General features: G+C 39.1%; 1 protein-coding gene across 1 annotated transcript in view; it reads left to right on the top strand.

The window, feature by feature from the left end:
- The first annotated feature begins 360 nt into the window (after window positions 1-360).
- Window positions 361-24,513, top strand: part of kitlga (kit ligand a) — a 41,588-nt gene continuing 17,435 nt past the window's right edge. The window contains exon 1 of the mRNA XM_044357033.1: window positions 361-776. Within this exon, the coding sequence (XP_044212968.1) occupies window positions 762-776 (15 nt within the window). The 5' untranslated portion in view covers window positions 361-761. The remainder of the gene's footprint in view (window positions 777-24,513) is intronic.

The following is a 24,513-nucleotide window of genomic DNA, read 5'->3' as shown; positions in this document are numbered from 1 at the left end:
TGAAAGGTCCATGCACAACTTTGTGCTAAAATGACTCATATTTTTCTTTTTTCTTTTTTTTTTTTTTTTTGTATAAAGGTTTAAAATACATTCTTGAAACAAAAATGAGAACACTGTGATAAAGAGTTATGCATCTGTATGGTGTGTATTCTCATGTGTGTGCTTGTGAGACAGAGGACAAGAGATGAATATGTTAAAAAAGTAACTTATTTCAAGTTTTATTTTTTTCTTCATTCTGGCTATTAATGGGTTAAATACCTTAGGCCTATAAGTAGTAAAACCACCACTTAGTAGGCAGTCCGTGTCCGTGTTGAGCAACCAGTACAACGACGCTATGAACCTGTTTTCCTTTCTCATCTGTTCATATTGGCAGTGGTGGATCTGGAGTGGACCTCTTCATACTGCGGCTCGTCAGAGGGCGGCTCTTTGACTGCTTTTTACGCATCATTATAAAGGCTTACTCCCTCCCTCTGCGCGCTGTCCCGCTCCTCCGCTGCGAGCCCTCAAGCCTTCAGTGTCTGGATCTATGGAGTAGATGGGCTAGATGCCACATGCCAGTAGCCTGCAGGTTGCAAAGGTTGAAAGTTTGACTTCAAATTCGTCCTGTTCTTCTTTTTTGGGGCTTCTTTTCTCCTCCGCTTGGATACTACTGACTTAGGCATTGGATATGTGCACACAGGATGATGACAACCCCTTTCCTCCCCGTAGAAGTAAAATAAAATAGGCTTTCGCACACACTGGATTTACTCCTGTCGTTCCATATGAAGAAGTCAAAAGTAAGTAATTGTTTATTGTTGTTTTACTTGAGGGAATACATAGTTTGCGTTGTGGCGTGACACATTCCTGCAGCTTTCCTTTAGTTCAACTTAACCAGTCAAGGTTTTAGATTCGGCGTGTTTTTAAAACCTTATCAGCGTTGACTAGACAAACAAAAGGAGACACTTATATACTGGTTTGTAAATTAACTGGACACTACAAGTGCCAGCGGGATCAAAGCTGGTCGGCAACGCTCCCTTCGCTGTGGTGTGGCTTAATTGCTCAGGTCCTTGTGGTGATATGTCAATAGGAGCGGGTTTATCACAATGCAGCGTAATAAAACGCTTTCATCCCTAAATGCCGCGTTTTCCCAAATGCTCCACCTGTCCAGAGTTCATGCAGCTTGTCCCACATCTACATAGTCTTCCATATTTCGCTCGAACGTCAGAGCTCTTAATGGTTCACCGATCAATAAGTTTATATTAACGGCGCCAGTCTGGCACCTCAAGAGTATCCACTTCTGAGAACGGTTTGCGTCTTGCATAACTGTTACCTATTTAACTGCTCTTCAAATGATTGCATCTGTAAGAAGGGACGTAGCACAGGAGGACAAATTAGTTCACATATTTTTACCTGCAATATAGAGTTTATGTCTTTTTATTCATGAAGGTAGAACGGCGCGGTCTCTAATTCGCGTAAAGTTGCTTTTCTGAATGTGCAACTGATTTTTTATTGTAACGTTTGATATGTAGCCTAAAACATGATTTAATCATTTCTCCAAGATGTCACAAATCATTTGCAGATACATTTGGCTCATGTTCACCAGGTAGTTATAATGTCAGGACAGCGTGGCCTGATCACCCACACAGAGCGTTTATCTGCCTTTTCATCTGACGCCAGTCCACCGTTGCAGGTAGCCCTTCAGGTTATTCACCAGCCTGCTCCGCAGTGAGAGCAGCCGCTGTCTCTGTTTTAAGAGCGCTGCAGGGACAGCTTAGGCTCGCTGTCAACAAGCCCTGATACCATAATCTCTGGCGTATGAACTGGGTGACCCAAAAATATACAAAATAACGACAAACGCTTATTTTTAGGTCTCTGTTATCATCATTTGGCAAAGAAAGTAAAATGAATTACGCACATTTCTGCATTTTTCTTTTCTTTTATCACCGTGGTGTAGGAAGGTTAAACATGGTTATTTGGACCCTTCATATATCAGTAGGTGATCACCTTAAGGCAAGCAACTAGTATAAAACAGAAACATCTGCTTGAATCTCTTTTAAATGAAAGCATTGATGTTTCCTTATTTAAAGACCCTTTGTGCACCCGGTTCACATTACCATTTGAGGAAGCCTGCAGTGTGAAAATAAATTGGTTTACATGGATTAAATGTGTGTATATGTGTTGTGCAAATTAGAAGGTGTGCAGATTAAGTTAGAAAGGTTTAACCTGCATTATATCCTCAAGGCTGTTTGACTGAAGTCTGCACATATTAGGTTTTTGACTAATCTCTGCCACAGTCTGCTCAGTAATTTAAGCTCCTTTTAATCACTATCAGATCAAAATAAAAAGACACGAAGCAAATTAATATTGATACAGCAGGGTGTGTGTGTGTGTGCATGTGTGCATGCATCTGAGAATAAAAGTCTTTGAAGTTTCCTGGAGGAAAGATGGGCATTTCTGCATAACTGCCGCTGTTAATCATATTCCAGGCAGAGTTCCCTTTATGCTTTTTTAATGAAGGTGTACGTAAGTTGTGCTCCGTGACTGTATGCATTAACAGGCACCTTTCATCTTTTATTTACTGTCTTCGCCACAGCTCACGGTGCTGTCATGTAATCACATGTAGAAAATGTGTAAGGGATTTGTGAGAATTCTTATTGTAGTTGTCTGGAATTTGTCGTGAAAATTGTAAAAATTCAACTTTTAGTTTCAAGGTTGCGCTGCTCCCTATTTAATCTTTTCATATTTCCAAAGAGATTTAATTGTTGCTATTAGGAAATTTATAGTGATCTCATATTATACTGGCACCGTCTTTGGTGTTTGTAATCAGTTAAAACCAGGATTTAAAATGTCTTTAATGTTTTCTAATGATGGGGGACTGTTCACCAGACTGAAAAGTGAGTCAAGCCTTTTCAGATCTGGCACATGAGATGTGTGTGTTCAAGAGTTTGTGTGTGTGTGAGAGACAGAAAGTGGTAGTGCATGTCTAATCCTTCAAAGAACATTTGGCACCAGTAGGGGGCGCTAGTTTTCTGATGCCTGCATAGTGTTGGAGAGACCAGTTGCCGAGCTCTTGGGACTGTGGGAGGTTTAGAAAAGACATCACATATCAATGTCCTCCCCCGTGTTTTTCCTGAATACTGACACAGATATGTGAAGGTAATTTAGTGTCACCTATTGCTAATTCAGTGACAGTAATTCAAGATAAAGAGTCCGATCAGATGAGTGACATTTAAGATATCTTCTCCTCAACTGCTTGCTCTCAGGGGTCAGATCTCCGTGATGATATACAGCTTGCTGTTTGATGACTGGTCGAGCTATTTTCCCAGGTTACGGATTTCCATCTGAGGGAAGTGACATAAGGCACGTGAAGAGGTGATGGAGTGTTTTGGTATCAGGATGATTTAGACGCACACATGCTCTGGCCGGAGGAGCTGTGCTTTATCACAGGCTGTAAATCCAAAGGCCAACTGCTCACATATTGTAGGCTCAGTTTGCTTCTACTTTATTGTTGTGGCCTTTGACCTGCTGAGGACCAGCATACAACATAAGAAACCCCCGAGTAAACTAGATCATGTTTTATTGTTGTTCAGGAAATTGTCATTGTGTGAGGGTTTGAAATGTGCAAGTTGGTACAGAATAGAAGGCAAAGCATGAAAAGGAACGACAGGCCGTTCTTCATCATTAGATTTATTATGTCACATGTTCTAGGAAGCATACAGGAGGTAGGCGTTGTGGCAAAGAGGCTGTTGATGTGTCAGAATTACACTCTCCAGTAATCACAGCTGAATGAATTAACTAAGGCAAATTTGATTATAAGGAGCACATGCAGTAAAGACTTTAATTTACTAATCAAGTCTTGTGTTCATGATTTTTTTTGACAGTTTATCAATGACTTTTTAATTACCAGCAGGAAACGAAACACTAAACATTCAATTAGAGCTACCATGCTGTGCTGTGTTGTATCCACACTCATTGTACGGTGAGGATGGTGTTGCTGCTCTTTAATTAATTCATTAGTTCCTCTCAAGTGGATCTTCTAACTTAAAAGCCACATCAAAACATTTTTGTTCTTCTTTGCATTTTTGTGGTTAATAATTTTTGTCACATCTGTGAACTTCCCTCCTGGTGCCAAGTGCGGAGCCAGTAAATTTCCCTGTGATGCTGGCAGTCACTGACTTTTCCTCATTGTCAACAGACAATGCTCATTTTTCTGTCTTGCATATCAAATAGACGCTGTGACTCATGTTTTAATCACAGCTCATGCCTGGCTACATATCTTACCATGTGTTAAATTAGATCAATCACTGCCACATTATTGTTTATCAGCTTCCAAATATTCCTCTTAAATCTGTATTCAAGAAGATGTTTTATATGGCTGTAAGATGTAATTAAAATGACAAGTAAATGTCTTGGATATCATAATACATATTTCCTTGTAATTCAGCTTGACATATAAAACCTTTGGAAACCCTGTAATGTAGACTTGCAGCGTTCTGTGGGTTTGAACAATGCTCATTGGCAGGAAGGATTAACCAGTTCATCAGTAATGCTGTTCTCTACCTTGTGATGATCGACCCGCCAAAGGTTGTGTTGGGTTGAAGAGGTTCAGTCACATTGATCTCCAGTGTCACATGTTATTGATAAAACTGAAATTAATTTGGTTTCACTGTTTCCAATAGGATCTTTTTCAGCAGCGGAGGAAAGGATTTTGTTGTACCGGGGTAGTGCACGCGTGTAGGAGTGAATATCAATATGTAATTTAAAATATGAAATGAAATGATACTTGACTGCAAAACAAGCTTTAGCACATAATTATTGACATGCACTTATTCATACATAATGCCTTTTTGAACCCCTACTTTTAGAGGGCACTGTATATTAGCCTCAGTGGCAAAGTTTACAGCCTGGCTAAGAGCACTTAATTTTCTTGTTTTTTTTTTTTTGTTTTTTTTTTAAAAGAGCTTTAAGACTGTCACAAGGAAACTCCCCCAGAGGTGGCCCATTGATGCTTAGTAGCACGCATGATGCCAGATGGTCCTCATTCAGCCTGTTTGTCAGGTCTTTCTTAACCTACAAATAGAATAACAAAAATGAGTGGAGTGTGAGAAATTGAGAAAAACCAAACAATCTCTCATTTCAGATATCAACTATCTTACCCTATTCGTAGTTAAGAAGTCTCTCTCACAGTTCACACTGGAGATGGGCACTGTGAGGGCAATGGTCACCAGCCGGCTCAGGCAAGGGTAGAGCTGTCCCCATTCATCATACTGGGATGCCAGTTTCCCCATTATTGTGAGCTGGTCCATATCCTGAAACACATTAAACACAGACAGTGGGACAACATTGGCATCAACCTCCTTGGTTGCTTAGGATCCCAGCACGTGAAAGGCTCACATAATGTCCACGCTCTGGAACCTTCTGTCCAGGCTGTCCTGGAGACCATCCAGATTACCCCTTTACCTAAACATGGCAGAAAAAACTTTTATATTTTATCAGTCTGGTAGTCCTACAAACACCCGAGGTAAGTTTTATGACCAATCCAACTTTTTTTTCTGATCATGTCATACACTGACAGCTAAGTTACAACAGCTTCCATAAAACAAAACTTTAGGCTACTAGCTGAGCTGATAACGGTAGTCAGTTTAAAAAGCTGGCTCACTCATGAGAGATGTCAGATTAAACTAGGAAATAAACACTGAATCTAAATGATTTAGATATGTCATACACACATCACTGTAAGTCAGTCTCAGGTATAATATACAGTATATTGTGTAATCATATATTGTGGTTCATATCAAATAGGTCCATTAGCAATGATTTTGCAACCAAATTATGACAGTTTACTTAGTCACTTTGAGTAGTTAGCTGTTTTCAACTCTCATTCGTGAATTCATGCCATTGTATTATGAGTTTTGAGGATTTTCCATCATGTAGGCCTAGTAATAATGGTAGTATGTATCTGATATGATGCTCATTTTGGTTTGAGACAATCGAGTGGCTGGAATATTTATGTGCATATTATACAGTAAATCAAATTCAAACCCTTCCGTCTCCAATTTTCACATGTTTTAAGCAATGTGTAGCCCTCACATGCATGAAAAAAAAATGCATGAAAACAGTCTATTTAGGAGTACATTTATAAAAGTTTTTTGATGGAGAAGAATCTGGCCAGTAGTTGGTCTGTTTTCTTAAAGTAAATGAAATTCAATAAAGATTGAATATTACGTAATTTTGAGGTGAGCTAATTTGCAGTGACGAAATGCAAATATGAACAGTAACACAGGACCATGATTATTATTTACCTTCAGCTTTTTAAAGTAGTCACACCTCAGCAACTCAGCTAGATCAAGGATAATTTGTATGGTGTGCTTGCTCTCTCTTTGTTAAGTAGTAGAAGCATTTGATGTTCTAAAATTATGAGTAGGTCAAAGTCACAACCAGAACTAAAGAACCTAGCAGGTACAAATATCTGTTATCTTTGATGGTTTTAGCAACAAAAAGCAGGTTGTACATACCTGAGACATCTTTATGAATTAAAATAACTTCCTATTATATCTAATTGAAGGAACTTCACCTTGTGCCAGTAAAGCATGACTTCACACTGTGGAACTCCGTCATCATATGAATATTTAAATAGTCAACTCTGTAGAGTTGGCATCCTGTCTCGGTGAAGGGCAACTCGCCCCCTCCTCTTTTTGGTGCCTTCTTATGTTGCCAACATAAGCAGCAGAACATTCCCGTAGGGACAGAGTAAAGTGTCATTATTGGTCATTGTTCATACATTGAAATACACTGAATTGCATAATATGGTGTAATGCTGAATACTCACCATGATAAGTGTGGTTGAGCCGTGGGTAGGACCTTTTCTTGTCTACTCATTTTAGGGTCCCAGCCTGATATCCTGTGCTTAGTCTTTGTTTTCTCTCCTCTCCTCTTCCACTCTCCTGTCCACTGTCATCTCCTTCTGTCTTCTCTCCTGCTCCACTCTGCTCTGCTGCTCTACTCTGCTCTTCTGCTCTGCTCTGCTGCTCCACTCTGCTCTGCTGCTCTACTCTGCTCTTCTGCTCTACTCTGCTCTCCTGCTCCACTCTGCTCTCCTGCTCCACTCTGCTCTGCTGCTCTACTCTGCTCTTCTGCTCCACTCTGCTCTGCTGCTCCACTCTGCTCTTCTGCTCTACTCTGCTCTCCTGCTCCACTCTGCTCTCCTGCTCCACTCTGCTCTCCTGCTCCACTCTGCTCTGCTGCTCCACTCTGCTCTCCTGCTCGACTCTGCTGTCCTGCTCTACTCTGCTCTCCTGCTCCACTCTGCTCTCCTGCTCCACTCTGCTCTGCTGCTCTACTCTGCTCTCCTGCTCCACTCTGCTCTCCTGCTCCACTCTGCTCTCCTGCTCCACTCTGCTCTGCTGCTCCACTCTGCTCTCCTGCTCCACTCTGCTCTGCTGCTCTACTCTGCTCTTCTGCTCCACTCTGCTCTCTGCTCTACTCTGCTCTCTTGCTCCACTCACCCTCACTACGCCTTCCTGTCTTCTTGTCTAATAACATTACATTTGAGAATGAGCAAAGTTCTCTCACATCACAAATATTTGATCAAAAAACCAGTAAGAACATTAAAATATTGTAGTAGCCACCACTAACATTATATATTTTAGAACTAGAAGGAATATCTTTCCCTTCAAAAGTTCGGGGCATAGCTAAAACCCTTGAGTCCGTCCTTCGCTAGTATAACGTTACCTGACTATCTTCCTCATTGACATCAGGCATCTTTCTCTTCTTGGAGAAATATTTTAACAAACTCATCTGAAATGCCAAAATATTTTAATGCATAGCTTATATAAACATTGTTGGCAATTATTTTAACATTTACTGAAGTAACATTACCGGTATTATGATTCACTAAGTTCACTAATGTTAACGTTACTTAGCTAAAGTTAGCTGGAACATTATTTCACAATATATGATTAATAATAATTAGTTGGCCATGGACATCTGTAGAGAATACATTGTGAATGTTTATTTAAACTGTAAAATCTATCTAACTTAATGTTAGCTAGTTAAATCTACCTTTTATCTTGTTGTCCAGTAATGTAATCCTATCCTCTGCCCTGTTTGTCACTCCGCCTGAGGAGAAAATACTGTATTTGCGCTGTTGTTTATTTGGTTGTCATGACTTCGCGAGTGATTAATGTCCTGTTACTGTTCCAGTTGCTCATCCTCAAAGTGGAGAGAGAGCAGACAACCGTTCATTTGAGTTCAGTGGAGCGGACAGCTCCACAGAGTCGTGTAATTACGACTTCATGACATTTCATAAAATTCTGTAGCAGCAGCGGTAATAATTTCCGCCGCTGCAAAATATATATAACACTGAGGAAACACTGGGTTTGGTTGTGTGATTTGTTGTCATGCATTCTGTGACATCATTACACTGAGTACAAAATAAACACTTTCATATTAATTTATAGCACACCAAGACATTGGAGTGGTTGATGTTTTAGTTTTAGTTCTCGGTCTAATATTTCAATTCCCTTTAAACAGCAAAGATTATCATCAATAAAAATCTATGAAAGAAAAATAAGAATATAGGAGGCAAAATAACCAACAGCATTTTTTTGATGACAAAGCCTGCACAGTTCAGCAATGTTATGGGAAAACAAATTAAGGACTTCCTCGTCCTTTGCACACAAAGTTGATGTTTAATCTTATTTGCAGGACTCTCGCCTCATTTGCACCATCCTGCCATAAGGCCCAAACAGGAGGAACTCAAGGAACACACAGAAGAAACTGAGACTTTTTTTTTTGGACACCGCAAATGGTCAGTCAACGCTAGACAGCAGTGTACTTTGAAAATGATTCTCTCCACCTCCATTAGTCAAGGATGTTCACAGGGTTGCAGTGTGGTCAAGCAGAAACAAATACCACATTGGTTGGTGATCTCTCTTATTTTGGTTGAATTTCTTTAAAAAAAAAAAAATGATACAGTCTGTCAAGCCCATATTTAGTCTTATATGTTGGCTTTCCCCCCTGTGGAATAAAAACATATGTTTTTGGAACTGTAAAGCACGCAGTATCCATAAAAGCAACAAAGTGAACATGGTTTGAGTTACAGGCTTTTCTTCTGTCACAGAGCCTTGGCCTAGTGTCTGAATGTTTGATGTCTTATTTCTACAGCAACGAGACATTCAATGTGCTGTCCCAGACCCAGAGAAAGGCCGTTCTGCAGGCTTCAGATAAACTCCGAGTCATTTGACTACATGCCCAGTCTAACCTTAAGCCTGCCATCAAGGTGGCGTGTCTACAAGAGAGGGTATTTTGCAAGAAATCTGCAAGTTGCAGATACGCCTTCTTGGAAATCTTGGTGTTTAGCTGTGGTTGATTTCTGTGATGCTTGGGATATAAAACCACGAAGAACTCATCTTGAAGTGATCCTCTGAAATGTGTCAGACAAACACCCAATGTGATGTGAGCTGTTTGTCGTTGTACATGTGAGTGGCGGAGGTTTCGGTACACCTGGCAGTCTGACAGTTTGGAAGTCCTTCAGGCCTTTTCAACCTGACGTGCAAGCTTGAAATGACAAGTTCGATCAGTTCAAAGATTTATTAGACCTGGGTTCAGGCTTGTCTTTGTACAAAAGGCGCAGTGAGTGGGTGTCATGTGAATGCGAACATTAGTGGGGAAATCACTGTCACATGGATGCAGTACACGACCGGAGCCAGGATGATGGGTCTGTTCTGTGGGTTGGCAGGAAATGAGAACCAGAAGCCACAGTGATACATTTGTCAGAGGCAATTACTAGCACTTAACACGGCAACTCCTCTTTTTCTCCCCTCTGAAGTCCAAGACTGTCTGTAATCACCAGCTATTTGCTAATTATCACACAATATTAAATTTGTTGCATTTTATTTGAGACTCCAGATTCTAAGTGTGAGAATTTATGCTCTACTTGTGGCCTCGCATGATTCATGAGTGTCTTAAATCTAAATTGATCTCTCACTATGGAGTTGCCTTTGAATGTTTAATACTGTGTATGCAGTGAAAAGTGAACAAGGGGGGAATTTCTGTGTCCAGATTTTTCAGATTGCACTACTGATTTAAAAGCATGACCAACAGAGAACATTTATCTGGAAAAAAATGCCAAACATTTGCTGGCTCCAGCTTCTCAAATGTGATTTACAGATCTCTCTGTTTTATGTCATTGTAAATATCTTTGGATTTTTGTTGGTCAGATGAAAAAAAGCTATTTAAAGACTTCACTGTGGGCTCTGGGAGATTGCTACAGGCTTATTTTCTGACATTTTACCGACCAAACCATTTGTTGATGATTGTAAAAATAATCGACCAGTTAATTGGTAGCAAAACTGATTGTCTCTTGCTGTAGCCGACACAGTCTCCCCATAATTCTGAGTTAAATGTTCTTTTCACTGTGTCTCTGAAGGACAGGTGGCATAAATGCAGTGACTTCTCAAGAGATGAGCCTTTTCTGTAGTGTTTCTAACTTGCATTCATTGTAGACAATCTCTCATACCCTAAGTCAGGACCGTTTTGTAGCACTTACTTGATCCATATGTTTTATTGTTAATCTATGTGTTTCTCTTATTTGCAGTTTATACCGTTAAAGCAAGTGCTTTGACTCACTGAGAGTGCAGAGACTGCAGACTGTAAACCTGGCAACCACTTCAGTGGTTCATTGAAGGTGCATTTAAATATTCTCCTTTGCCGTATCCTCAAGTGGCATGAAGCACAATATGAAAATCTTGGATTTTGTGGTTTTTGTCTTGGCCAAGAGACACAAGTGTATAGCGTGCACCATCTGTGACCCACAGTGTTTCTATATAATCAACCTCTCTCTTTTTTTCACCTCCCTGTCTCATATGATCATTCTCATGAATATTTTGACAACATAAAATCACATCTTTGAGTGATTTTAAATTTAATTAAAGGGTTCATTGCTCTGCTATGGTTTGGGAAAAATTCTTCCACACTCTTGGTCTTGTGAAACGTTGTAAAAATCCATTGGATAAACTCTAAAATTCACTCAAACAAGTCTGTTTTTGTTGGTTTCTTAAAAGTTGACATTTTGGGGATATGTGGTTTCCCAGAGTAGCCGCAAGATCTTTCAAAGTATATTTAGTGAGCTCTGGATTTAACTCTCACACCCTTTCTGTTGAAAGTAACTTAAGTATTCATAAAGTAGAAACTCCCTACTTTAAGTCATTTTGGTCATACAAGGCTACAGTATTGTAATGTGTGGATAACGTTACATAAAATGTGGAGACCAGATAAATCTGAATCTCATATCCCCCAGAGGCTTACTGATACTTATTAAAACAGAATTTTGAGTGTTTGTGTGGTGAAAAAAGGGTGATTTTAAGTTGATTTGGTTTCACGTCTTTGCAGCAGCAGCCCGCTGTCACAGAGTCAGCGAAGACACATCGTCTGGTGAAAAAGATTACATCTGAAACAAATTGTTACGTGATCAGTGGATTACTCCATCCTTTCTGCAAAGAATCAACTAATTTAGTTAGCATTCTCATTGGGCTGTAGTTGTGCTGCATGAGTGTATGCGCTCTGCGTCTTACATGACTCAGTTCTGTGTGATTGGCATGTTGCCTTGAGCTCACATAATTAAGAGAGGCTCGAGGTCCAGTACACATGAAGGACCTCTGGATATATTTATGAGCACAGAGTCATCCTAATTGACTGTTGTCCACTATTGAGCAATCCCACTGTATATCTGGCTCAGAGCAGTCACTGCTGGAGGCCATTTAAAGGGATTTGATTTGTCCTATGTTCGTAGAACCCTTCATGGCCAATAATGCATCTGCTTGCAAGGAAATTGCAGTTTCCACATGATAGGTTTTTCCTTAAGCTACTATGAGAAGTAACTTGGGGCAGCTGACACAAGATTTAGAAACTGCATTAGTCATCTGTTGTGTTCAAGAAACATTATAGAAATATACGTCAGTTTTGTCCACATTTCTTTAAGCTTGACATGTTGTGCGGTCAACTAAAGCTGTTCCTCGTGATTTCAAGGGCTGTTATATGCATTTCTTGTCAGTTTTGGCATGACTGGTCATGTGAATTTGGCATGTTATTTCTTTAACAATGGCAACAAGAAATCTCGGTCACACTTTATTTTACGGTACACTAATAAGCCGCACTCTGTATCAAATTAGACAATGAGTAAAAATAATGTTTGTTAGACAGCAAACAAACACAATTATAACCTAATTAGAAACCATACACCTAAATTATGCTGTAATTAGAAACCGCATATAATGCCATATTAGACCCAAAATATACTATACTTACACACTATTATACCAAATTATACTCTAACTAGAAACCAGATAGGAAATCCTAATATACTATTAGACACCATTTTACAAGATCATAGTCTAATTATAAATCAAATACAATGCCATATCAGATCCAAAATATGCTACAGTTAGACACTATTCTACCCTTACTACCAAATCATGCTGTAATTAAACACTACATTTAATGCAACCAACATGGGCTTATGATAGCTTAATTAGACAATGCTGGCAGTAATTAGATGAATTTCATGCCATATTATATCGGGCATAGCCTTTATAATAGTCAGACAAAACACTGAGAGTTCAGTGGACAGTACATTTTCATTAGAAGAAAACTGTACCATAAACTAAAGTCAAACCACATCGGGTCACATCTGGTCGCTACTTAACACGTCCCTCGTCGCCTGGATGTTCTCCGGAGACCCGTGGAGTTTGTAGGTAGTAACACATAGCCTAATACATGCTTCCTCTACATTCTACTCCCATACCAGTTAAGACATCAAACCACTTAATGCAATGTCACTATCTGACCCCAGTAACATCAGGCTATGGAAGCTGCCAGGACATTGCATCTTTATTTCCCAATGTTAGACCCTTATTAGAATTTCTTAGAGGGTAATTTGCGACAACAGAACTGTACCGTAAACTAAAGCGAAATCACATATCTGCTACTTGAGACAATGTTACCGACACCTGCTTCGGCTCATCCCATGCTGGACGTCCTTCCTGAGCATCCAATGCCAAAATATGTTACCATCATCAACAGGCCTATTAAGCTATTTTGCTAAAGTTTATGTACACAGTGTGCATTCTGCCTCTTTATACATCCTATATGTCCAGATTAACAACTTAATATGCTCTACTTTCTAAAATGGTCCAATGAATGTCCTGTCTGACCCAGACGTCTGTTATACATCTTTATACATCACTTTCAAGATAATCTTGATAATAGATTATATATAACCAAATACACAGAAAACACATTAAGTATTAAGAATTCTTAAGTCTTTTAATTCCATCTGATACACTTTTCTCCAGCTTCCATCGAGGCGCTGAAGCAGGCTAATGCTAACGCTAACCCCAGGATGTACACAACTGCCAACAGTCCTCATTGGAGCTCTGTGAGGAAAACTGAGGCTCTAAATCACTAAACTCTTTATCAACATGAGCGTTATAGAACATACACGCCAACATAAAGCAAACTTACCCAACCGCATTATTTCACAACCTCTTGTTTCTATTGAGAGCAGCATGTTCTATGCTCTCAACTCTCGCAGTTAACTACTGTATGTGTATTCTCGCGAATGGGGGTGTGTCTCGCCCACAAGTATGAAGATAATACATTCATGATAAAGATACACTCACTGGCCTCTTCATGACATACACCTATGCAATCTAATGCAATCCAATACAAGAGCTCTGCCATAAATTCTACATTTACAAAGCTTATACATTTTCAGTTTTTGTTGACATTGTCAGAAAGGTGATAATTCTACTTCATGTTTATTATTGAGGTTGTAGTGAGTGATGGTGGTGCACTGGGATGCATTATATTGAATGGTGTTCCTAATATTTTGTCCACTCCATTAACACACATGAGCGGGGCAAAATATTAGAAACACCAGTAGAATTTATGGCAGAACTGTTGTATTGGATTGCATTAGATTGCACAGGTGTTCCCAGATAAAGCCCATATCATAGCTAAACTGTTAAAAATATGTAATGCCCCATGACGTTGATTTTATGTGCAGAAGACATCCTTCTAGGACGATCTGCTTTTTGTACGAAAAATACGAAAACAAAACACCCATAGATGTGTTGCACAGCAAAACTTTGAGAAGTATTTGAAATGTTTTCGAAGTCAGGCTCAGATGGACCTTTATTGAACATGGAAAGGACAACACCCTGGGACCATCTGTTCACACCAGTTTTTAAAACAAAATTGGACCCGACCTGATATTCATTAGGAGGAGAAATTGACACTTCCACATGTTTTTGGCGTCTGACCAGAACCATTTTTTGCCAGGAGACAACGTCGCCATCCAAAAAATTTTTGCTGGGTTATTTTGGATCTGATATGGCATTGTATTTGATTTCTAATTAGACTATAATCTTGTAAAAATAGTGTATTGGGATCTCCTAATAAGAGTATTACTTGGTATAATAGTGTTTAAGTATAGTATATTTTTGGTTTAATATGGCATGATATACAATTTCTAATTACAGCATTTAGGTGTATGGTATCTAATTAGGGTATAACTGTGTTTGTTTACTGTCTAATAAAGAACATATTATTTCTAGTTTTTGTACAATTTGATACAAAGTATGACTTAATACGTCTTATTACATTTACAGCTTTTTATGAGGCCAGATTTTGGGAGGGACTTACAGTGCACCATTCTCTTTAAAATCCCTTCAGACTAGGCAGACACGATACACTACTTTCTACAAAAACCCCTTTTTTCATTTAACAAAAAGAAGCCAAAGTTGTCAAGCATTACATGTAATCTAAACACAAGCCGTTGTACAAAAACTTCGCTCAAATAAAATACAATTTATGGTTTAAATCAGAAAATGTTGGATCAAAGAATGAGTCAAGAACATTACAAAGAAAGAATTCTGGCATTGAATTCAAGAATTCACTGCCAGCTTTCGGTACTTAATAATTCTCAAGTGGCAATGACACATTTTGGTCAGTTCCAAAAAAGTATTGAGGTTTCATACCCAGCCCTAGCTCAGACTTCCTGTCTTTTCATTCAGCTTGCAGTTTGTTGAACAGAAACAAAAAGGGCACCTTGAAACTAAAACTAAAACAGTTTAAAGGACCAATAAGTTATCAAGTTATTTTTTAGGAGGGTTGCACATTCTTTTCCTCCTTTCTTAACCCCTATTTCAGTCATGGTTGTATTCTTATTAAGCTAAATGTCTGTCAGAAAAGAATTTTGCTGTCATCTAACAGTCAAGCACATGTTGCTGATTAGTAGCACTGTTGTTGCTTGATCTAAGCAGACAGCATAATAGATTAATTTAATTAGAATAATTGGTCCACAATGAGCAGGTTAACATCAGGGTGGCCACCATTACCAACCACAGTCTTATATATCAGGGAATGAATCACAAGATCAAAACTTCAAAGGTTGTTTTTTTGGGGGGGTGGGGGGGCAGTGCTTTTTAGTCATTCAGAGGTAAGACTAGGAAGAAATTTATCTGAGCTGTGTGTGAGAACTTGTGGAGATAAAAAAACAAAAAAAAAACTTGGCAGGACATACATATATGAATCTGATAAAAAAAAAAAAAAAGTACAGTTGCACAACTCAACTTTCTTCCTTGTTGTCCAAGCCAAATTCCCCTCCTGCAGTTAGTGCATATTAACCAGAGTCATCCTTGCAGTTATTTGTTGACATAGTAAGTGATGTGGCTAAATAAATGGACTGTAAGGGGATCATAAAATAGCGCCTTTCTCTTCCAAGGAAAACAATAAAGCCTACAGTAATCAAGTGTATTTTATCTTCACCCTCCCCCGTTCAAATGTGCTCTCAGTAGCGAGATCAGATTTACTGCTGGACACCAATGGGACGATTTGATTGCAATCAAAGCATCAGTATTTCAAGTCTACACATCCTCTAAAGGAGCAGCAATTTATGTGGATGAATTATAAATGAAAGACAGCAAATTTCACAGAGAAAAAGCGATTGTCCATCCAGTAAGTTGACTTAACGAGGGCCATAATTCTTCAATCACACATTGGGACTCTTAGGATAAGTCCCAGAGACAGTAATCTGATTAAGCCACTGCTCCATCTCAAACAACAAATGCCTGGAAAACTTCATCTCAGGAAACGTGGGATAACAAGAGCTTACCAAGCCAAAGGACACTTGTGCTCCAAGTTTGAAATAGGAATCTCGTGTATGTCCCCAAAAATAGCACCTCTGGATTGTTTTTCTTCTCGGTTCCCATTTTTTCCTTAGCTTCATTTTTATTTGTGTTTTCACCATTAAAACCTCTAATCCTCTCCAGCACACTAACTCTTTGATAATATTTGGTTGGAGGGCCGCAACATTTGGTACACACTGATCTTTGAAACCCATGCTTGAACACAGAGGCTGCTCTCTCTAATTTCCACCAAAGCAATTGTGAGATCTGGTCTCATTAAACATTTGAAAAGGTTTGCTTGTTTCCTGTTTTTCTCTGCAGCATATACTTAGTTGTGAACACAACTAAACTAATTGTTCTAACATTGAATGAAAAGAGCAATTTGAGACTCTCACTTAAAACGTATCTATAGCTACATGCGGCAGCTTGCTTGCGGTTGTGAGCACCAGTACCGTTAAGTGGTTTAGTTGATCTCAGCCTACAAGGTAGGCCTCTGTCTGTCCATCTGTTCGTAAAAAAATTTTCTCTAGACCTGCGTAGCTTTACACAAAGGTGGGAGACACCAGTGGAGGCCATCTTTCCGTCTGAGGTCATTTTATGTGTTCTTAAATGGAACCAGATAGCTTCTGCGATATCTTTATTTTGCATTCGTCATTTGATAAGCGTTAATAAACGTCTCAAAAGACAGAAGTAAAGAGGAGATTTTATTGCATTGTTTCCTTTTTTATGTGTTAAATTTTGCTCACTATTTGACTATTTGCTCATCTACTTTACAAACATTTAGCCCTTTGCTAGCAGGGCTTTATAGAGTGGCTTGGGTATCAGCCAGATCCACTTTAATTCAATTTTTTTTTTCAATATTATTATAACATGTACTATGTCTAAAAGTTATAATCATTTGTTTGTACAAGGGGCTGTTCTGGATTGCTGTTCTTGCCCAGGCACATCATCTGTCTGAGATGTGTGAGATATTTTATTATGTTTCTCAAATACACCATGTTGAGCCAAGATAATACTGAAGAATGCAACACTTACTCTTGCCAGGAACTACCTTAGACTTGTCAGACACAAGTTCCTCTTAAGCTTCTGCACAACCAATTAGATTCAATCCGACTCAAAGTAATTGTATTCCTCCAGTCTATTACCCTGAAGAGTATTAGTGCCAGGAGCTACTGCGCACCTCAGCAGACAGCAGCAGCAGCCGACTGAATGTTCTCAGATGCTAATTTGATGTACATATGAAGTAAGTGTACTGTAGTTGCTGTGTCAGGCCCTGTTTGGTGTACCTTGTGACTATCCGAAAAGGATACAGGTCATATTATGCAATCAAGGTAGTGGATTTGGTGATAATTGCAATGTTGCTCATGGTAATATTTAACTAATTGTAAGATCAACACAAAAGTCTGAAAATACATTTTGATAGGAAAATCTTTTGAAGCTGTCTTTATAGCTTTATCTTTATGGTTTTTATGGGGCTAAAACTGCTTCCTGAGAATTGAGGCCTCTTTTCATCGCAGCTTATTCATTGAGATGTTAAATATTGACATGTGAATGTGACTAAGGTCCCTCCTGATTGCCTGTGACATGGTGATTCGTTACAGTGTGGTATCGGAGAGAAACATGAACTTTTATTGCCAGTAAACAGCATGAAGCACAAGAACATGTTGGCACCATGTACAAAGCACTGACCAGTATAAACAACATCAGCACCAAAAAATAAACAACAACTTTTAAGGGAAGAGATTGTGGCTGGGAACAGAGAGAGGTGCGGGGGTGGAGGGGGGGGGGGTGGTTAAACATTAAGGGTTGTCTTTCAATACACAATGCAGAAGAGTGATTTGGTTTTATTATTTTATTTCAGGAATATCCCCACAGAAACAGCAAAGATATCACCAAGGGGGCGAAAACAAACCTCTGAATAAAACCTTAGCTGTCTGGATCAACTCTAACATCTGGAAAACAACAGCAGCCTGGTGTATTCTTTGCACAGTTTTTATAATCTGCCCCATTTTAATCCTCATTATGAAACACGGGGACCAATATCACATGACAAAATTCAAAACAACGATCTAGGAAAAAGATTAGGATAAAATATCCATCTCTCTGACAAAACAGGCTGCATGTTGCTATGGTGGACTAATGTCATGCAAGGTCCTGTGTTCCGCCTTTATGAGATTATATGGTTAAGAGGGCCACAAGGCCGGCGGTCTGGAGAGCCTGTTCAGCTCAGGTTCAAAGCGGTGGTGGAAAATGAGACAGGGGTAATCATCCTCAGCATGAATGTGATGAGGTAGAGCAGGCTCGCAGGCCTTGAGAGCCATAATGCACCTGACAATGACCGACAAGAGGGCTTTAGTTTGGAGGGTTGCACCTCACTGTTCAACTCTTGTGGTTTGTTATCAGTTGGTTCTACTGTTGAAGGACTACAAGTGGTTGATTTGCTTTACTTAGGACACAGAAACAGTGTACTTTTCAGTGTTCCAGATAAAAATGGGGACCATTTTCAACATGGGAAATTATTCCCTGTCAGAGCAGCTGTGACTTCAGTCTCACAAGGTCATTCAGAGAGTGTCAATGAAACTTTCAAATAGGTTAAAGCCATCTCGCTTTTCTCACTGAAGCCTTGTTGTTTGTTGATATGTTTGGCCAAGCTGTGTTGGGTGACCATGAGTATTTTTTCAAACTTGTAGAAACAAGATCAGTTTGTTTTTATACTGGTATTATTTACAAGATATGTTTTCCCATCTTGTTTGGGGTTTTTTTGTTAAATAAAGACAGCTCATGATAAGATAGGAATCGCAGTTCCAGTTTGGATCTTGGTTTTATCAAAGTACATTGTGCTTCTGTGGACATTACAACATAACAACAACAAGCTTTATGTGTTTAACCCCCAGACAGACATACGTTTATGGCAATACATGATGGAGTCATGATGGAGAGACAATAACAACAGAACCACATTCATGTGCTGCAAGAAATAAGATAGAAAAGACAGATCAAAGTTACAAATACTCTACTTTTTGAAGATTTGCAGTAGTAGATCATTCTGATTTTAATGAAACACAACTGAAATGGCTGCATCACTAATTAATTATCTTAGAAATCCTTTCTAAGTATTGTGCAGCCTATGATATTAGAAACTTCCATCATCTCTGAGCGTCAGGAGATCAAACACATAAAGACATCAGACAGAGCCAATAACTCTGACATGAATCAGTTTAAACATAACAAAATGGCTGCAAATATATTGAATACAGTACTACATACCGATATTTACAATTTGTAAATGTTGTTGTAACACTATGAACATAAAGGTAAACTCTAGGGGTATTTTCGGATGTTTTTCTTTTTCTATTTTCTAATCCCATGCATGGTAGTAATGCATATTTTCTTACAAATGTTGCGTTTTGCATAGTATGTTAGCCACGAACACATTATTTTTCTTAGCAATACCCTGCACCCATTGCAAGCACAGCTGCACTTTGGAATGTTTCATGCAAACAAGTTGTCATGTCATCCCCATACCCTGGGATCTTAGTTAAAATATTTGTACACCTTCACACAGAACTTAACACTCAGCAGTGGGATCCATTTCTGGTACAATGAATTTGACTGGAGACACATTTTAGTAGCAGCAAAACCATTTGAAAATGCCTGTTAAACTCAAATACTTTAAAGCTGAACCATGCAGCAACATTTAAGTCATCAGTATCCAGTAATGTGCTTCAAATGTCCTAGAAACATGTGCATTTATTGAAGTACTGCTTACAGAAACATCTCACGTGTAGATCATTCACTGGACAGGAATTTTCCCATAGCTTGAAGCTAACAGGGTGGTTAATCAGTAGGTTTCCCAATATACTCTGGTCTAGCTTTGGGAGCAGTTATCATTGTATATCATAGAGTTTGGTTTAGGCTCCTGCAGAAAATAAAGTGTCTTTTTCAGTTGCCCAACTTTTTTCAATGCTAACATAGCTTTGTTCTTGTTAGCTGGTTGCTAGATAGGTTATCACAATAACTTGTTGTCTTATAGTGTTTCCCTACAATTTCTGATATGAGTTGGCATTGTTCTGATATGGGTTGGTATTGTCTTGTTAAATATATTGCAATATTTCATGAAAACCACTACTTAGTATGTTTATGATATGTACCCTCACCCCTGAATTTCCACAAGGTTGGGATAACCTTGGTTGGAGGCTGCCTGGCATGCATCTCTTCATCTAACAACTGACTATGGCTGCTTCCGCTTTAGTATTACTCTCTTAAAATATTTGATGCTATGACCAAAAGCACTGAAAAATGTCCATATATTGATTTAGACCACTTTTTAATGGAACAGTACTAACACAGGAACTAACCTCCATGACTAGCCTGCATTCAGCATATAACTGTAGCTGCTTCACAGTAAAAGCTACCAGTGGTTGGCCCATAAAAATGTGTTTAGGCTACAGTAAATGCAAAGCAATTTTTTTCACTCCTGCACAATTTTTGACAGTTTTTATAGTCCTATATACGTTAGCTGAAGCTAGATAACAAAACCCATGGATTTCTCTGACAGATGTTGAGATTTACCACCAACTTCACTTCTTTATGTTTTTATCTCCAGACACCCCCCCGTTTATCTCTGTATGTTCATGAAGAGGAATCATATGGTTTTGTAATGACTGAAAATTCCTTTCTGATGTTGAAACTTTTTCAACTCAAGTTGAGATGCAGTCTGCTTCAGCAAACCTGAGTCAAGCTGTGCCCAGTACTTCCACTGCCTTGTTGCATGCCATTGTGCAGCTTCTAAAACATGTTTCACTTTCAGTCTGATTACATCATTAACATTAAATATAAATCAGTGGAATGTTCAATAGTAAGTTAACAACAGAAGACATCATTACTGAACCAATCAAAAGTACTGCAGATAAGAGCATGTTAGTATAGCAGCATGAGAACACGGTGTTTTACAAGTCAGGAGAAAGTTTCACAAAAATCAACAGCTAGACAGATCAATACTGTGATAGCCAAAAGTTTGCAAGGAGGTGCTGAGTCAGCACAAGTCTTTGACTCTTTTGTGTGCAACTCCTTGGAGGGGTTGCAAATTGTTAAATACACCAAAGAGTTTTTTGTGAGCATCTCAGAAATGTATGAATGGATTTCCATAAAACGTGGACCACAGATCAGCCTTGGAGCAAAGAAAAAGTTAATTACACTTTGGTGGTAATCAAAATCTGGGAATCCTACCCTTCCATAATGATTTTTTAGACATAACCTGTAGCCACCATCAATTACATAATCAAATTTCACTGACTTAGTCAATAAAAGAAACTATTACATCTTGTCATGTTTTAATTATTAAATTAGGTAATGAAGAAAAACATCAAATTATGCACTTTTTGGGTATCTGGAAAAGAACGGTTGACAAAATTTTCCTTCTTCCATTTTAAGTCAGATCTTTCATAGATTGAAAACTAGAAGGCCCTGGCTTGCCGTCAGAACTCGCAGCTCCTCTGACATCGGTACCTTTCAGATGGCTTGTTTCATGGGCTGTGAATCTGCCTCATAAAGACCCAAGAATGGTGAGCGATATCGCTGTCACCTGGGGGTGGGTGAAGAAAAAGAATTCACCTAAGAATCTCAATTCTTATCGCCTATGATTCTGAATTGATGTTTGTCAATAATGTTGATGGTGACAGAATGAAAAAGGTGGAACTCTTCTGCAACGGCAGTGCAGCACCCAGACAGTCTAGAGTACATACACACTAGAGTTATCTTGTAGTTCATCTTCAAAAAAGGCAGAGCTTGCAAGCATGTTTTGATTTAATGACTAAATAATTACCTTTGCGAGATGAATGTGAAGTATTTTGTGAACTACACTGTCACTCAGAGACTGATGTTAGCGCAGCGGAGCACAACAGCGAACTCCAGCAGTAACAAATGAGACCAGCTGATGAACACACACTGCAGCATTAAACAATGTAAACCAACAATGAGGTGAAGAAAACAACTCGGTGCTCAGTCGGTTTCACCTCAAAAACCCTGCACCTGCTCAGTGTCTTGGACAACAACAGCTTTTCCAGGAGCTAACAGTGCAGCGGAGAGGCTGCTCTCCACTGCTGGAGACATGATGTTAATAACAACACAGCAGAGCAGTCCACCTCCCCCTCATTTTGTTATTGTCATACAGGCAGGACACTTTAAGATGCTTTCAAATTAATTCATTAATTCATTAATGCAGTTAACTTTTTAAAATAAAAAGGGTATACTGGAGCAAGAGACTGAAAATAGTGCCCCCCTTTCTATTCATTCAGTCGAGAATATGTTTTGAATCAAGAATTGATTCTGAATTGAATTGGACACCTAAGAATCGGAATCGAATTGCGAGATTCCCAAAGATTCACACCCCCGCTGTCATCACTCACACATCACATCCTGCTGTGTATATTGCTGTGTTTACTTGGCCCTGCTCGCTCTCACTAAAAAGCCACAGGGATGGTTTTAAAAAGAATGACTGTAAATGATCGTAAATGGCAACTATGAGCTCTGGTAGTCAGTGACAGTTGCTTTCAATAGAGAGCAGATGTGTATAGAACATTTTAACCCTTAACTGACTTTATTATGCATATTGAACACACATGTAGGGTGAAACATCCTTGATGTTCTGTAAATGTTTGCATGTGCTTGTATTGAATATTTTTCTTCGGAAATTGAATGACATAAAAGACGAAAGTCTGATGATTTGGCACCAACATATGTAATGTGACAGCAAGCACACACATAGTAAATGATTCTGCTTTGGTAGTTACAGTGCTGACAAGATAGACCAGGTTTTGCTGAGAGACAGCTCTTCTTCATTGCATTCAGTTCTGTTTCAAGATGACAGGAGTCTTTCTGCATGGGATTTTGGGATGGGATCCAAACTAAATTGGCATGTCTTTTCATAATTTATTTTTCAGTCATTCAATTTGGATATTTGTTTGACACGAAGGTATTAGCAGCCACCACCTACTTTACACGCTGAATCATCCTTTAAACAAACTTTGCAGAAGTAAAACAGGGCAGTGTCAGTGAAGTGATAATCCCATTCATTGAAACCAGATACTCTGAAAGTGAAACACTGAAACAGTCAGCCCTGGTGCTTTGCTGCAACTTGAGGCAACATTTAAAAAGCTGGACGATCTGGTGACCTTTTTTTAAAAAAATATGAACCTTCCCCGAAACTAAAACAAAGATTTGGACCTGCTGAACTGAGACACAAAATACAGTGCAAGTGGTAGAGGTGTGTGTCTCAGAGTGAATATCAGATCACATGGAGAAACCACATGGATTAATATTGTCTGTAATGCATCTGAAACAAGCTTCCCTATGTAATTCATTTTGATATAGTACAGTTCCTGCTGAAGTAGTGAAGAGGCAGCCAGGTGACCATGTGTTAGCTCAGAGCAGACAAAAACAGGTCAATAGGCTTGTTTTTCTCATTCAGTCAGTACAGGTGTTTAACACCTGTGCATTTGAAGCATAGGTAATATCAAGAGTATTTACAGGGGTTTAATATTGCTGTCAGTAGCCCCTTTTATACAGAGATCCCGCAATATTGCTGTAAAGAAGACCCCTCATTATGCTGGCTTTGCTTTTTTGCACTGAACCAAACAAAGTTGGCCCCCATGTGTGATTTTAGATAGAATGCTGGTATTCCAGAATCAGAGGCGTGACGTGAAACACAACAGCGTCGGCATCACGCGTGTGTACTCCTGCCATGCCAGCTGTCCCTTTTACACAGATGTTCTGGCAATGTGACAACCTCAGCTTGAGGCTTAATGGCAAAACAACAATGCCCCCTATTCCGTGTTTGTACCTTTTATACAGAATGGCAAGGCAGAATAACAACACAATATTCCCCCTTTGAGCAGGCTGTGTAAAAGGGACTAGAGAGTTGGCACTTGATGTTGTTTGAAACTTTTGTCTTCTGTGATTTTTGCCATGTGTGGAAGTAAACTCAAGTCGGCACTCTATCAAGAGTCTATTGATTTGGGGGGATTTTTTTTGTGCAAACATTAAGGAGGACTTCGCAAAACAAGTTGTAATATGGCAACTTGCATTAACTTTTAATATCCTGTACAAAAATGGTTCATGACAGGCAAAGGTTGAGGCTTAACTGATGAACTACAAGATGTCGCACACATTTGTCTGTTTCTAATCACTCTTTAAACATTGCTTGCTTATTGCCCCCTTCTACCATTTAAAGATGATTAGCTTTGGTAAGCAGTAGATGCAAGGAGGAATTGAATTACATCCCATCTGTCCTGTACATGGTGCTTTTCCTTTGGCCTTTCCTGCTGTTGATGGATCATTGTTCTATTCT

This window comes from Thunnus albacares, chromosome 7 (assembly GCF_914725855.1).
Source record: "Thunnus albacares chromosome 7, fThuAlb1.1, whole genome shotgun sequence".
Taxonomy (NCBI): Eukaryota; Metazoa; Chordata; class Actinopteri; order Scombriformes; family Scombridae; genus Thunnus; species Thunnus albacares.
This window is presented reverse-complemented; position numbering and strand designations above follow the sequence as displayed.